Source organism: Glycine max, chromosome 17 (assembly GCF_000004515.6).
Source record: "Glycine max cultivar Williams 82 chromosome 17, Glycine_max_v4.0, whole genome shotgun sequence".
Classification (NCBI taxonomy): Eukaryota; Viridiplantae; Streptophyta; class Magnoliopsida; order Fabales; family Fabaceae; genus Glycine; species Glycine max.
Window position 1 is genome coordinate 8,282,803 of NC_038253.2, and position 16,227 is coordinate 8,299,029.

Consider the following 16,227-nt stretch of genomic DNA (forward strand, 5'->3'; position numbering starts at 1 on the left):
AATTTACATGTATATTAAATATATATTAAAAAATTTAATATTATATATAACAACTTTAATTATTTTATAATATAATTAATCCATTAACTTAATTAATTAAAGGTTTGTACTCATAACCTCGGTGTGTAACAGCAGTTCCCTCTTCTTATTTCAGATTTTCATTTCTTAACTCGACTGTTTGTTTGGACCGGGCCAGGCCCAGTCCACTGCAAATCCCATCTCCCCTTGTCGTCCATCGTTATTCGTTACCCTAAAACCCGAAAAACCCCATCTCCGTCTGTTCGAAACGACGGTGGCACCAATTCCCTCCCACTCCCTCTCTCTCTTCTCCTCTCCACACTCCACATTCCGCCATGGACGACAGCTTGTACGACGAGTTCGGCAACTACATCGGCCCCGAGATCGAGTCCGACCAGGACTCCGACCGCGACTCCGACGCCGATGCCGACGACAACCCCGACGACCAATCCGACGGCGGAGGCACCGCCCACTCCGACGGCGAGGGCCCGAGCAACGGGTGGATGACGACAATCTCCGACGAGCTGGAGAACCAGGTTGTGTTAGCAGAGGACAAAAAGTACTACCCCACCGCAGAAGAGGTGTACGGCGAGGACGTGGAAACCTTAGTCATGGACGAAGACGAACAGCCCCTGGAGCAACCTATCATAAAGCCCGTGAGAAACATAAAATTCGAAGTGGGCGTCAAGGACTCCTCCACCTACGTGTCCTCTCAGTTCCTCCTGGGTCTCATGTCAAACCCTACTTTGGTTCGCAATGTGGCGCTGGTGGGGAACTTGCAGCACGGAAAGACGGTGTTCATGGACATGCTCGTGGAGCAGACGCACCACATGTCCACGTTTGATTCACAGAGTGAGAAGCACATGCGGTATACTGATACCAGAATTGATGAACAGGAGAGGAGGATTTCGATCAAGGCCATTCCCATGTCGCTCGTGCTCGAGGATAGCAATTCCAAGTCCTATTTGTGTAACATCATGGACACGCCTGGACATGTTAATTTCTCCGACGAGATGACCGCGGCGTTGCGGCTTGCTGATGGCGCTGTCTTGATTGTAGATGCTGCTGAAGGAGTCATGGTATTGCTCATGATCATCCCTTTTCATCTTTAGACTTTTTGGCATTGCATTGTAGTAATAATAGTGTTGTGGTTGCTCTAAAGTGAAAGGCTTATTATGTGTTAGCGCCCGCCCTGCTAGAGAGCCTTTGATTGGGGAGAAATTTTTTCATGCGCAGGAATCATGTTTCCCGAAGAAAATTTGCTTGGTTGACCATTGAGAATCTTTAGATAAGTTTTTTAGGAATCAAAGAATTATGTGATATTTTTTTTATTGGTAACTTTAATTATTTACTACATTAAATAATTTAATAAGATTAACATCATGTTTTTACTATAGTAAAACAAAAATTAAACTTAGGAAAATAGGATTCCCAACCCCCTCCACGGGAATGCTTTTGTGGGAATGCAAGTTAAAAATGATTCCTAGGAATCATAGTTCCCCGGGAACATGTTTCTTAAATATGCATGTGGGAATAGGCGAGAATCAAGATGGGCTATAGGCTCACTTGTTCTGGCAGACTTCTATGGAGGGGGTGTTAGGAAGTCTGATATCGTTTGTCTCAATTCTCGGGATGCAACTTATATATCAGTTGGACAACTTCACTTAATTCCAATTGATTTTAAGCTGAAATCTAACATAGTATCAGAGTCTATAGTCTATCTTGATTCTTGCCTATTCTAGTAGGCTTGCTTGTTCTGACAGACATCTGTGGAGGGAGGGTACTAGGAAGGCCCACATCGCTTGTCTTAGTTTTCGGGATGCAATTTATATATTTGTTGGATAACTTTAGTTAGTGTCAATTGGTTTTAAGCTGAAATCTAACATGGTATCAGAGCCTATAGTCCATCTTGGTTCTTGTCTATTCTAGTAGGCTTGCTTGTTCTGGCAGATATCTGCATAGAGAGGGTGTTAGGAAGTCCCACATCGCCTGCCTTAATTCTCAGGATGCAACGTATATATCTGTTGGACAACTTCACTTAGTGTCAATTGTTTTTAAGTTGAAATCTAACATGATATAAGTTTCTCAAGTTAGGATTCTTGGGAAAGTGAAAATTTGTCCCCTACCAAACGCTTCCCTAGAGTATCATATCAGCATGAATGTGGCAATGCAATAGAGTGTCAACTTAGTATTACTAGAGTATCACATCAACACGAATGTGGCAATGTACTAGTCTAATAGAGTGTCATGTTCGGATGAACTAAAATTGCACAGTTAAAATAGTAGTAGAGGAATTAGATTCACGGGAAAAAAATTGCGGTGAGGGAACTGAAATTGTGAAATGAGAATAATAGGGAAAGCAAAAATGTAGTTAAGTCAAAATGAAACTGTTATGTTGTATATGATATGACCTATCTGCTTGATTGTAATACTAGTTAGTTACTATGGTATAGCTGCAAAACCATTGAGCCTTTAGTTTCTTGTGGTTTTGTAGGTAAACACGGAGAGGGCGATACGTCACGCAATTCAGGAGCGGTTGCCGATTGTTGTTGTAATTAATAAGGTAAATGATTTCTTGCTTTTGATGTTGTTGAGGGAGAGTTTAGGTTGTGATCTTAATCTTATTGTTTTGTGTTTTGGGCTTTAGGTTGACAGGCTTATAACTGAGCTTAAGTTGCCGCCAAAGGATGCTTATCATAAACTAAGGCATACTTTGGAAGTTATTAATACTCATATATCTGCTGCCTCCTCGATTGCTGGTGGTGTTCAAGTTGTGGATCCAGTTGCTGGAAATGTTTGTTTTGCTAGTGCTACTGCTGGATGGTCCTTTACATTGCAGTCGTTTGCTAAGTTGTATGGGAAGCTGCATGGAATTCCTTTGGAGGCTAATAAATTTGCTTCTCGGCTTTGGGGAGATTATTATTTTCATCCGGATACCAGAACCTTCAAAAAGAAACCCCCTGCCAGTGGAGGGGAACGATCTTTTGTGGAGTTTGTGCTGGAGCCACTTTACAAGATATATAGCCAGGTGATCGGGGAACATAAAAAGAGTGTAGAGACAACACTTGCTGAACTTGGAGTCACTCTAAGTAATGCAGCCTACAGATTAAATGTTAGGCCTTTGCTAAGGTTGGCTTGTAGCTCAGTTTTTGGTCCAGCTTCGGGTTTCACCGATATGCTTGTTCAGCATATACCTTCTCCGAGGGATGCTGCAATTAAGAAAGTTGATCATATATATACTGGTCCTAAAGACTCTTCTATTTACAAAGCCATGGCACAGTGTGATTCTTATGGCCCCCTAATGGTTAATGTGACCAAATTGTATCCCAAATCCGATTGCAGTGTGTTTGATGCCTTTGGTAGAGTTTATAGTGGTAAGATACAGACAGGACAGGCTGTACGTGTTCTAGGAGAAGGATACTCGCCGGATGATGAGGAGGACATGACTGTAAAAGAAGTAACTAAGTTGTGGGTGTATCAAGCTCGTGATAGGATGCCAGTAGCTGAGGCTCCTCCCGGTTCTTGGGTTCTAATTGAAGGTGTGGATGCTTCAATCATGAAAACTTCTACTCTTTGTAATGTGGATTATGATGAAGATGTATATATATTCCGCCCTCTTCAGTTCAATACACTGTCAGTGGTAAAAACAGCTACTGAGCCATTAAATCCAAGTGAGTTGCCAAAAATGGTGGAGGGCCTGAGGAAAATAAGCAAGAGTTATCCTCTTGCAGTTACTAAAGTCGAGGAATCTGGGGAGCACACTATTTTAGGGACTGGTGAGCTGTACTTGGATTCAATTATGAAGGACCTGAGAGAGCTCTATTCCGAAGTAGAAGTCAAGGTTATCTATCGTTTTTCCTATTCAGTTATTCTATTTCTGTCGTTAACTTTGGTTCTCTTTTTTATTAGACATTGACTTAAAGGCAAAGCTGTTCCTTTGTTGAAGACTATCCTTTCATTTGCATTTGTAGGTAGCAGATCCTGTTGTATCATTTTGTGAAACTGTTGTTGAATCTTCCTCAATGAAATGTTTTGCCGAAACACCAAACAAGAAGAATAAAATAACTATGGTAGGTATATGGCTTAGTTCAAGAGTATCTTTTGTTATCCAAGACTGATTTATTGTTCATGTCACTCATAGTAACCTTGATTGTTCTTTAGATTGCCGAGCCGCTAGAAAGAGGTCTTGCAGAGGACATAGAGAATGGTGTTGTTAGCACTGACTGGAGTAAAAAGAAACTAGGTGAATTTTTCCAGACTAAATATGACTGGGATCTTCTTGCTGCACGGTCAATCTGGGCATTTGGCCCTGATAAGCAGGTAAATTCTCTCTTATGGGTCTATTTGTTTGTCTGTCTCCCTGGCTCTCTGTAACATATGCAAGTATAATGCAGGGTCCCAATATTCTGTTAGATGACACCCTTCCAACTGAAGTTAACAAGGATCTGATGAATGCCGTGAAGGATTCCATTGTTCAGGGGTAACTATACAGTACATTGAACTATTTACATATCCATGGATTAATTGACTGTACATTGATTATGAGGTTGTGTCATTTGACAGATTTCAGTGGGGTGCACGAGAAGGGCCTCTCTGTGATGAGCCCATCAGAAATGTTAAATTCAAGATTGTTGATGCAAAGATTGCTAATGAGTCACTCCATCGGGGGTCTGGCCAGATCATTCCAACAGCACGACGAGTGGCCTATTCAGCTTTCCTCATGGCTACTCCTCGGCTCATGGAACCAGTATATTATGTGGAGGTATATGCATTACCAACTATAATGATGGCTGTAAGCTGTTTATAATTTGTGGCTTTTGACATTTTGACCAATTGATGATCATGTAAGGACTTGCATACAAACTATTAACTAATAAGTAATAAAGGCCTAATCTAATAAAAAAATATAATTTTAGACCAAGTCTTGAGTATAATAGTGTTACTATTTTGATGGTTATTCTTTGGGCCTTTGCATCAGATTCAAACACCAATAGATTGTGTGTCTGCAATTTACACTGTATTATCTCGAAGGCGTGGGCATGTTACTGCTGATGTTCCTCAGCCCGGCACCCCAGCTTATATTGTTAAGGTTGGTGGCTGGTTTTTACCTATAAATTGTTTTGATGGATGTTGCCTCTTTAGACTGCTATGGTCTTGAAGATATTTTGAGTGTAAGCTTGAGTGTGTGCGTCAGAAATTTGGTTTGCTGACATTTTCCCCTATCTCAGGCATTTTTGCCCGTGATAGAATCTTTTGGATTTGAAACAGACTTGAGATATCATACGCAAGGTCAAGCATTTTGCATGTCAGTTTTTGATCATTGGGCTATTGTTCCCGGAGATCCTCTGGATAAAAGCATTGTTTTGCGCCCACTTGAACCAGCACCTATACAGCATCTTGCCCGTGAGTTTATGGTGAAGACAAGACGTAGAAAGGTATATATCCTTTTCCTCCTTGTCTCTCGGCACTTATTTTAATCCATTTTTAGTTTAAATTTTTTCCTCAGGTTTTCTATCAATAGAATTCTATATTTATTTTGAAGCCTCTGTAGTTGACGACTTGCTTCATCCTTTAACCTTTTGTGAAATAACTGGCTAATGCAAAAATCATTTAATAAACGTTGCTCTGGCAATAAATCTCGCAGGGAATGAGTGAGGATGTGAGCATAAATAAGTTCTTCGATGAGGCTATGATGGTTGAACTGGCACAGCAGGCAGCAGACCTTCATCAACAAATGATGTGATTCAGTATAAAAAGATTATGTCCGATTTGATATTCATTTCACGTTTTTCTTCAGAAGTTTGGGCCTTTAAGCTGTTCCCATTATATGTTATGCAAGCAAAATTACAAGTGCTTTGGATTGCGAGTTGGCAGGATTTGGCTCCACTTTTTCACATACTGGTGCAAGCTCCAATGCCATTGAAACAGTAGTCTACTACCTTCTCTTCCATGTGAAAAAAGCTACTTATTATACTTATTCCGGACGGGGCGGCTTTTGTACTATAATTCTGCACTGATGATATCACTGATCTTGTAGTAGCACTTACATGTTTTCTTTAATTTTTTCCCCATAAATCGCGAAATTGTATTATTGTAGTTTTAACGCCTTCATACTATATAGGTTAAACAAAATTCTATCTGCAACGAAGTTACTGCAATAGTTATGGACGTTAGTCAAACCACAAAAACCAAAAAACATTTGATAGTATCTTCTGGGCCCCCGATTTAGTAGATATCGTAATTTGATTATCTTTTAACTTTTAAGTGTCTTTTTTTGTTGGAGATTTGCTTAAAACCTTTTATGATGTTTATGTTCCTTTCACACTAGCCGATGGTGAAAACAAATATTTAAGCAATTAAGCATGATAGGTTGCTAGCGAGCTAATTCTACACTTTTTATATTTTTTACTGTTCACGACGTAGCCAGTTTCTGCACCTGTAATTGGAAAATAACTCACCTACCAAAATATGGTTTTCTCACATTATAGACATGTCCTTGTGTCATTTTATGTTGACACTTGACACTCTTGCTTTCTGTGTTATCTTCACGTCGTGTTAGGCCAAAAAGTGCTTTTTACTTTTTTATTATATTATCTAATCACGATGGAAAATATTGCCATGATTAGAATAAAGTAATTTGAGTAGTATTTTTAATGCCTTTTTACGCTACTCGTTTTTTGTTGGTCATATAATACCCATTAGAGTTATAAGGAATGTCGCTCATCAATTATGGCCCTGAAATTTTCAGCTTTATCATTTTATGTTTACTTATTTTGATCAAGTAAAATCATTAAGGGCGCAGATGTATAGTTGCTTCTGAAGCTTACAAGTGAAGTGTTGGCAAGAAACCATTTGATATCCAAAATTATAAGAGGGTGATTGTTTTTGAAATTGTGGATCTTATCCAAGTTAAAGCATGTTCATGGTTTAAAGCCATTGCAATGGGGTTCAGCGACTCTTTTCCAATCCTGGAGTTTGTCTTAATTTCGTTCACAATGGTTTGGAATAATCTAGGTGGCCTAAATGGTCAATGAAGGAGTGTCATCTTTTGTGAGTAAAAGACTACGGTTATTGGAATACGTTTTCAAAGTCTAGTTGAACAGTGCCTAAATTGTTGAGCCTTCGATTCCCAAGGATAATAAAAAAGATTCTAGCATTCCTTTTCTTTATTGTTTAGACAATGGTTGTAACTGTATTATACGTGCTGTATTTTGACGTGTATGGTTTTCAAGATTAAACGGTGTAATTCTCATTATTTTGAGTACCTCACTCTGTCATTAATAAATCATTTGTTTGCTTTTCACCAACACACAAAACCCATCCACAATGAGGAGCTTGACCGTAAAAAAAAGAAGAAAAAGTATGAGCACAGTGCGATGTTAATTGTATGCATAAATTACATTTCACAAGATATACGTAATTCAAGTTTATCACTTTCCCATTAAGGCAATAGCAATGGGGAAAATAATTATACGATGACAGGAAATTTATTTGAATTTGCCATCTTGGTGTTTTCCTTACAACATCCCCTCAGGGATCAGCAACACTGTGACGGATGAATTTATGTACATAATAATCTAAGCTCAAAAAGAATCATTTGTGTTGCCGAGAAGTAGAAAATTTTATCCTTCTAGCAAGCACTTAAGATTTTGAAGCCCCTCAGCAGATATGCTTCTTCTGACTCTAGGCCTTTCTACAACCATAGGAGCTGGTGGTTCTGAGTGAAAACATATCATCACCACTGTCAAGTTGTCTGTTGCTCCTCTCTTTATTGCTTCTCCTATCACCTCCTTGCAACACTGCTTCACATCATTGTGCTCTTGAAGCCTCCTTCGAGCAAAGTCTACGGCATTTTGGCTGCGAAAAACATCCCAGATCCCATCACTCCCAATTATCAAGAATTCATCTTCTTTTGTCAATGTGATTAATTTAAGTTCAGGCTCAGCACTCAATGGTCCACCCTTTCCATTAATTTCCTTCATTCCTTGGAGATGCCAGTTGCCTAGTGCACGAGTCACACCTAACTGGCCGTTCAGGTAACCATCATCTATGTATCCACCTAGAGACTCAATCCTCTTCCTTTCCTTAATGCACAATGGCCTGTGATCTTTGGACATTTCTATAGCCCCTCCACCACGGGACAATACAGCACGGCAGTCTCCAGCATTGGCAACAAGTAAAGACCTATACAAGACAATGACATTCATTTAGAAAATAGAGATAGTTTCATCAAACATCCATTCAACATAACTCAGCTAATTGCTATGATTCATGATTTATGCAACTTGCAACATTGGTGGAGAGAAGGGAACAATAAATCCTGAAAGGAAAGGCATAGTGTGATATATAGGCACTGCATCTGACTTCAAAATCAGCGTGCCATTACCTCACAAATATGAGCTATGAAAATTATACCTCAAAAAGGCCGAAAAACAGCAAAGACATTTGTTCACCTTCCTAATATAATTGCAGTCAGTGCAGTTGTACCAGAAGACAGGGAAGACTCAGTAGAACATGATCTTGCAAACTCTGCATCGATCTCCAAAAATGACCTTGTGACAACCTTCTCTAATTCCAAAGGAAAGTCAGCATCCTCAACAATCACCCGTGGCAGATGATCACGAACGAATTGTGCAGCGCTCTTCCCTCCATGTCCGTCAAATACCTGCACAGCAAAAAAAATTCTCTTTAAATGTCAAATCCTGATTAATAGGGTGCATATCCACCTATTCAAAATGACTAATAGATGTTCAGTCTCCTTTTGTTCTGAGGTGAATTTTCCTATAGCTTATATAATTTGCTTTACTCACAAGTTTCAAGTCAGACTTTAGAATGGCTATACTAATACAATTTCTAAAGGGGAGGAAGCGGGGGGGTGGGGGTGACAATGATAAAGAGTCCACAATATCACCTTTTGAGAAAGTTCAAAAAAGGAAACATTTTCATCACCGAATCTTGCAAACCAGGTTGAAGTATTTAATATCCCTAACTTGGACGGTCATTGTCTAGTTCAATACAGATCCAATTATATGTTCATTTGCTTGCTAAATTTTTGGGAGAGGAAACCTTTGAGGCTTGAGTTTCTAGCTCATTGGATTACGTGAACACAACAAGATGCTTGGCCTTTCTTGTCCATATTGACTACTTTCTTCCTTCTTGCTGGTCACTGTTTAGGGGTGGTCGGGTGGACTAATCTGATAAAATGAAATTTATGACAACAAATAGCATAATCGGTTACATAGCTTACACCATAAAAGGAAATAGCTTCCTTGTAAAGTTCGTTATTGCCAAATTTTTCTGCCAAGTCTCCGATGCATATATGTGTATCCTCCATGGAAGTGCGATCTCCAATATCAGACCACTCTCCAGACCGAAGAGTAGGGACAAAGTTCATTAAGTTTTGTTTTTTGTCCACAATTTCTGCATCCTCACATATGCTTTCCAGCTAAAATGTACCACAGAAGAAAATGCAAATGAGCTATAAGATGAAAGGAGCCTTGCGCAGAGAAACAGTTAACAAAAAGAAGATGCTAAGCAAACTCAAGAAAAAGCATGAAAAGTAAGAAACAGATGAGTATTCTCCAGTACACAAACACGAATATAATTCTGAAATTGTACCAAGCACCAAACTCAATTTTATGAACCAACAAATTGTGCTAACAAATAAGAATCATTTAGAAACAGCAATCATGATTTACACTCGAGCAATGCAAGCTGATTCAATTGACAACTCAATAAATTTCCACATTGATGTTACCAAGTACGCAAAAAGTTAATCTCCATCCCCGGAGACTAACTAACTAATTTCTGACACAACCAATTCTAACATCAGCCGCCTTTGATAATCACATCTGAGAGAATTTCAAGCTCAAGTAACCTTTAGAGGTCATACTATTTCACTAGCAGGTTCTCTTCTTCCACAGATACACAAGAAGAATCCAAGCAAACGATTAACAGCCATAAGGGCAGACACAAACAAAAATCTAACTAAAAAAAAGGACAACTATAGAAGAATCCATGGCATCACAAAAGGTTAAAATAAAAAACAGTGAACAGGATTCATGATAGGCAATTTTTTTTTATTGGATTGAATCGAAGAGAGTATCAGGGTTTACAATAATTTATGCAACCAACTAAGCTAGAACCTTAACCTCCTTACAGAACTGAAAGAGTGGCTACAAATTAAAACTACCATACAGTAAAAAAGAAAAAAAAAAAAAAGACACACTATAAAGGAACAGAAGAAAGAGAAGATGAGGGGAAGGAATTACTCACAGGAGATGAATTTGCAACACTGATCTGGTCAGAGGGAGTTCTAAAAGAAGAGTCTTTTTCCTTGTTATCCATGTGGGCATTCAAGAGATCACAATGCAAAGGCCATGAAACTCTTATGCTGTTATCAACGTTCTTCTCTATATGATCTTCACCAGCTTGTTCACCATCTTGCACACACATGGTGGCAACAACAAAAACACTTTTTGGTCTAGTGGCACGGTTCGACGGCACTTGCACTTGCAATTGCAAACATGAAAATTATCAAGTAAGAGTACTCCACACACACACAACTCCACATATTATTTAGAGATCACACTTGATGGAATTTTGTTGCTTACACCACAGAGAGATAGAAAGAGAGAGAGAGAGAAGATTCTTAGAATATGTTGGGACAATGGTGGCGTTGTTGTGTGTTTATATATATATATATATTAGTGTAAGTGGAAAGGAGAGAAGAGGGGAGCCGTTAAGTTCCTGATTTTTCTATGAAAGCGTGGTCCAAAATTGTTGGTTGAGTTTGTTAGGTGATTTCTTGATATTATAATGTTTTTTTGGTCACAAAAATATTAAGCTTCTATTCTATGATGTCTCTTTCTATGCTTACCTATCATCTTGTCATCCCACCTAGTTTTCTTTTTTTATATTAATTTTCCTCTCTTTTTTCTCCCTTTATTGCACTCCCATAATATACCATGTGAAAAATCTTTTGCGATATTTATACCCGAATTTCATGTCTTTTCTTTTCTCCATGCCTGCTTCTATTAATTTTGTGGCTTTTATTTAGCCATCAGAAGTAGTAGTGCTTAATGCCTGCGTGTTCAGAGCTCAAACTTGGTAGAGATAATTTCCATGGAAATAAGGAAGCCTGGTGTGGGAAGTTGGAATACATACATCATTAAATATAATTGACCATAAATATTTTAAATGTCCTTTTTTTTAATATTATAGGAGTTGAGTGATATATATAATGCTAATTATTGATAAATTTTCCTTTTCGATTCAGTTAAATGAAGCTATTTATCTCTTAGTTTCTTTTTGAAATGTTTTTAGATGTCAAATCTTTTTAATATTATAATTGACTGATATTGTAAGTTAATTATTGATAAAATTTCCCTTTCGATCCAGTTAAATTAAGCCACTTATAACTTGGTTTGTTTAAGAAATGTTGAAATTTTAAATGTTGATTTATATCAAAAATATATATGCACATCAAGATTGAAACAAATTTTGCTATCACTTTTTATTTTAATTGAAAAAGTATTTTAAGACACATGTATATAAAAAAATTATATTTGTATAATAAGATTGTATTATTCTTTTATAATTATGAGAGAGATAAGATGAGAAGAGAGAAATTTGAAATAAGATAAAAAATGCGATAGGGAAAACTTAAAAAGTGTTATAAAAAATGTTACATACACACTATGATTTATATGCAAAAGATAAACTAATAATTGCAAAATAAATATAATTGTATACAATATTAAAAATGGTGTCAATTATTTGCTAGTCAAATAATAAAATAATGTTTATATGTAAATGAATAATTGTGTAAACTAGGACAATTGAGTGCATGCATAAACTATTATTTTAGTTTAATATGTCCTAATTTGAGTTATAAGTATATATTTGCGTTAATATTTGATGAAAGAAATTTATTGTTGATGATAATTATATCCTATTTGAAAAATATTGTCTTACACGAGGAATACTTATAGTTTCATATAAAAACAAAATCATGCAAAACAGTTTTATTTATTTATACAAAAGTGAATTAAAATTAAACTTAATAAAATTAGTTTGTTTTTCCTTTCACGACTATTAATTGTCTTCAATAGAATCATTTTATGCCAGCTAGAGATGTCCGTCGTCCTTGTTTGCTAATACACATTCACTCTTGCCAACCCTATTAGTTGGGAATAATTAAAGCCTTCTATGTTATGTAAAATCTAAAATGCAGCAGAAAAACTTACTAGCAAACGGTTCTATCCATTTTCATTTTCGTTTCTTAATTTAAGTCTAATTCATAAATATAAATAAATTACTAAATATTTTTACTATTACTAATTATCAATATTTTTTATTAAATAGGATTAAATTAAAGTGACGGGACTTTTAAAATTAAAAAAAAACTATTAAATAAAATATATGAATAAATATACATCAATTTTGCTTGGACTGATTATTCCAACTGCTCATCGATTGAACGAGATAGTTTTTATACATGTTTTTTAAGAATGTAATTAGTTAATCATTAATTACTAAAATACTAGATTTTAAAAAAATATTCACATTTATTTCGTAGAATAATTATTTGACTTTGAGATCATTTTTAAGTTATACCTTTTTTTTTAGAATTTATTTATTAATCCTATTTGACACCGTACTTTTTTTTTCGAGATGAGAAGGACCAGACTTTCAGATCACCTTTAAGTTCCACTTTTTATTCATTTTTAGAATTTATTTATAAATCCTAAAAAAAATTATTTTAATTCTTAAATTTGTAAATATTTTTAGTTTTTCATTTTCTTTTTCAAAGCCAATGTTATGTTTTGTCTGTAAACATTTAATTAAAATAATCAGCCTTAAATATGTTTTAAATAAAACCATATAAATATATCTCAAGTTGATAGAAAAAATGTCAATGATATAATAATTAATAATTTCAAATTTAAAAAATATTTCACTTTAAAATGTTTTTTTTCAAAATAATATTACTGACCAAACAATTCCCTAACTAAATAATTAATTTAAATTTGTGATTAAATCTGTCACAAAAAACTAGAGAGAGAAAAATTCATAAAAATGTCAAATTTGATGAGAAAAAGCATTATGCAAATTTTGACAGATAAATTAAAAAGGGAATAATTTTGTCTCTAAATTCCTAGCTAAATATGTGTTATTTTTTTGTGAAACGCTTTTAGAGAAATAAAAATTCCAACCCTAAATCCCACACAAAAATAAAATATTTTACTCGTTTTGTTATGATTTAGTGACAGAATATTTATAGAGAAATATTTTCCGTCACTAAATCCGTTGCTAACTATCATATATTTAACCTGGTCACATGAAGTCTGATTCGTTGAAAACTCAATCACTGTTAGAGAAGAAAATTATTTCATCTCTAAATTCATTTATCCTCGTAGTGTTAACTGAAATTAATTAAAATTATGTAATATTGTTTGAACAAAATAAAATAAAATTCTAAGGTCACGTAACTTAATGAGAAAGATTATATAATATGTAGATATTGAGTTCTGATGACATTTTCTTAAAAAGAGAAAAGAAAATTGTTGTAACCAATCATAGTGATGTGTAAAGTATTAAAACTCATAATAAGTAGTTGCAAGAAATTCTAAGACTATTCCCTTTGAGGACGGCATTCATATAATAATATAACTAAATAAATTCCTAGACAGTTAGGTATATGGGTTTTGGCTTTTAGGGGTCAAACTCCAATGTAGGAAGAAAACAAAAAAGGTCTCCCCTCCTCTTTGTTCAATTTACCATTTATAACTTTTAGACTTGGTATCATACTAATACTATTCAATACCATCTTTTCTACTTGCTAAACTACTTTGAAACTAACCTTATTATTTTATTAAAATATTCAACGGGAGCAGTTGTTTGTATGATGATTCTCTCCTAACGGGGTATATGGTGATCTGCAGTTATAATTTAAGAAACAAGCATAAGTATTGTATTTTCTAGCTATATCCGGGAAAATAGAGATGATATCCCAGAGATGTCATCTATAATTTGATTTCTTTTCTCGTAAAAAGTTAAAAAAAGAAGAAGAAGCAAATAAAGTCTTTCAATAGTTGAGATGCATTCATATACCTTTTTAGAGAAAAGATTTACCTATCAACTAGAGCAATTGACTATTGGATGGATACTTGTGTGTAATAGTATATGAATTACTCATAATTTTATAAATTACATCAACACAAATTTGAGATCATATGGATCTCACAATCCTTTTGTGTCATTCTTTTTCTAATTCAAAAATTTTAAGTAATGAAAATGAGTTTTTTCGATCAACATTTTTCATTTTTTTTCTATCTTTATCTTTTTATCATATAGTAAACTCTATCATATTTATATATTTTTTTTCTCTAAGTATTGGATAACATATGAATGTTCATCCAACATTTTCCTTTCCTGAAACGTTTAGATAGATATAAAAATATATTATATTAAATACATATTTATCCTCAAAATTTTGTTATTCTATATGATAATTTTTTTAAAAAAAAACTAGTGCAAGAGAGTGATTATGGTTTTTGGAGAGGGGATTAGAGAGGGCCCAATTTTGTTATGAAAAATATTTTTCTTTTATGTGGATATTTATAGATAAAGTCTTGGTAGTGTTATTCCACAATAAATTCTAATGGTCCAATCAATTAAATTTATTTAATGAAATACATACAAAAGGTGTTGCTACTTAAACTTTTAGTAGTTTTCTCAAATCAAGCAAGCTGTTAAATCTGCATCTTAAACTTTTTAAAACAATAAAGCTTTGAAAGTGAGGGATATTCACAACACAGAAGAAAACAAATTGTGGTTATGTACGAAATATGAATGCAATTTCATAATACAAATATTAGTATCAAATATGGATACAATAGGAATACATCATCACTAGTTTTGAAGTATATGTGTATCATAAATTATTGGAAATACGTAACATAATAAGTTAAAAAGACAAGTTGACTATGGCATGTTGCTTTATTTTATAGTTACCAATTATGAGCAAAAAGAATTGAAAGCAAAGTTTTACAAATTTTATTGGTCTGTGCTAATAAAGAACTTATTCAATGGAAACATGATAGGCAATTAATCACATTATACTTCTCTATCGAGTTTCTACGGAGGAGGTCCTAGTTGTGCAAACAAGTCAGCACAGCCTTTAAATATAGCCCTATGATTTTGTAGGCATGGGTGCTGTATGACACTCCATCTCTCATAAATGTCGTAGTTGAATTAATCATAAGTAAAAATAAGAGAAAGGAATCGAAGTGAAATGACTTTTTTTTATTTTTAATCTGAGAATGAACTTTAGTAAAAAATTTAGTGGCTATCCCAACTGGGATTACAACAAGGACCTTAATGTTCATACATCATACAAATCTTTATGGTCAAGTCAAGCATACCAAAAGGAAGGACCCCTTTAGCACTATAAAGTTGTCATGACACTAGCAATGCATAAGAATCTCTCTCACGTCTTGATGGGAAAACTGAAGATGTTGGACTAAGACGTGGGACAATGGTGTTCACTGAAGTTTTTGTGCCCATCGCATTTTGGCATCAGTGGAAGGGCTTAAAAAGTTTCATGCCCCTCATAAGGGTTCATTTGAAGTGAGATATTTTCATTGCTAATGGCCAACACCAAAATGGAAAAAAAGAAAAGAGAAAGCTAAAAAAAAAAAAAAAGTCAACTCAACACCAAACAAAAGGGATTGAAGTATTTTAAATTAAACAGCAAAATAAGTATTCCAATATGAGAAAGAAAAATAAATGAGAGCCAAGTACTTTAAACTTTAAAGCACAACTTGGCAAGAATTGTGGAACATTGTGATCCAACAACATCAATAGCAACATGGTAATTTGCTCAAGACAAAAAAGGTAAATTTCCCAACCAGAGTTGGGGTGTCATAGTATCAATTAGAGCAACTATGAGACAATATTGTGGGGACAACAACAGTTCTCACAAGCTAGCTAGGGTAGACATAGACACATAGGTGACAGTTTCATTATTGATCATTTGATCTGCTCCAAGCTGTTATGAGCACCATACACCGACATAGTGGTTTCTTGTCACGGACAGTATCAACAAACACAACAATTGCATGAGTTTAATTTGATCCATTTCATGCCAGATCAATAATGCTACTGCCAGTGTTTCAGACACATCACGCATGCAACCATTGAGAC

General features: G+C 35.1%; 2 protein-coding genes across 3 annotated transcripts; one reads left to right on the forward strand and one right to left on the reverse strand.

Moving 5' to 3' along the window:
• Nucleotides 1-182: 182 nt before the first annotated feature.
• Nucleotides 183-6,162, forward strand: LOC100782529 (110 kDa U5 small nuclear ribonucleoprotein component CLO). The gene is made up of 10 exons (XM_003549657.5): nt 183-1,097; nt 2,513-2,581; nt 2,666-3,859; nt 3,990-4,088; nt 4,180-4,338; nt 4,413-4,498; nt 4,582-4,780; nt 4,997-5,107; nt 5,247-5,453; nt 5,663-6,162. The coding sequence occupies exons 1-10, from the start codon at nt 354-356 to the stop codon at nt 5,759-5,761; spliced, it is 2,967 nt and encodes a 988-aa protein (XP_003549705.1). The 5' UTR covers nt 183-353; the 3' UTR covers nt 5,762-6,162.
• A 1,324-nt stretch (nt 6,163-7,486) lies between these two features.
• Nucleotides 7,487-10,707, reverse strand: LOC100820303 (probable protein phosphatase 2C 27). Of its 2 annotated transcripts, XM_003550752.4 has the most exons (4): nt 10,294-10,707; nt 9,266-9,463; nt 8,472-8,683; nt 7,487-8,202 (listed from the first exon to the last, which is right to left on the reverse strand). In XM_003550752.4, the coding sequence occupies exons 1-4, from the start codon at nt 10,471-10,473 to the stop codon at nt 7,641-7,643; spliced, it is 1,152 nt and encodes a 383-aa protein (XP_003550800.1). In that variant the 5' UTR covers nt 10,474-10,707; the 3' UTR covers nt 7,487-7,640. The 2 variants fall into 2 exon arrangements, with proteins under 2 accessions (XP_003550800.1, XP_014625497.1); XM_014770011.2 differs by lacking the exon at nt 9,266-9,463 and having other exon boundaries at nt 10,294-10,706.
• Nucleotides 10,708-16,227: the final 5,520 nt, after the last annotated feature.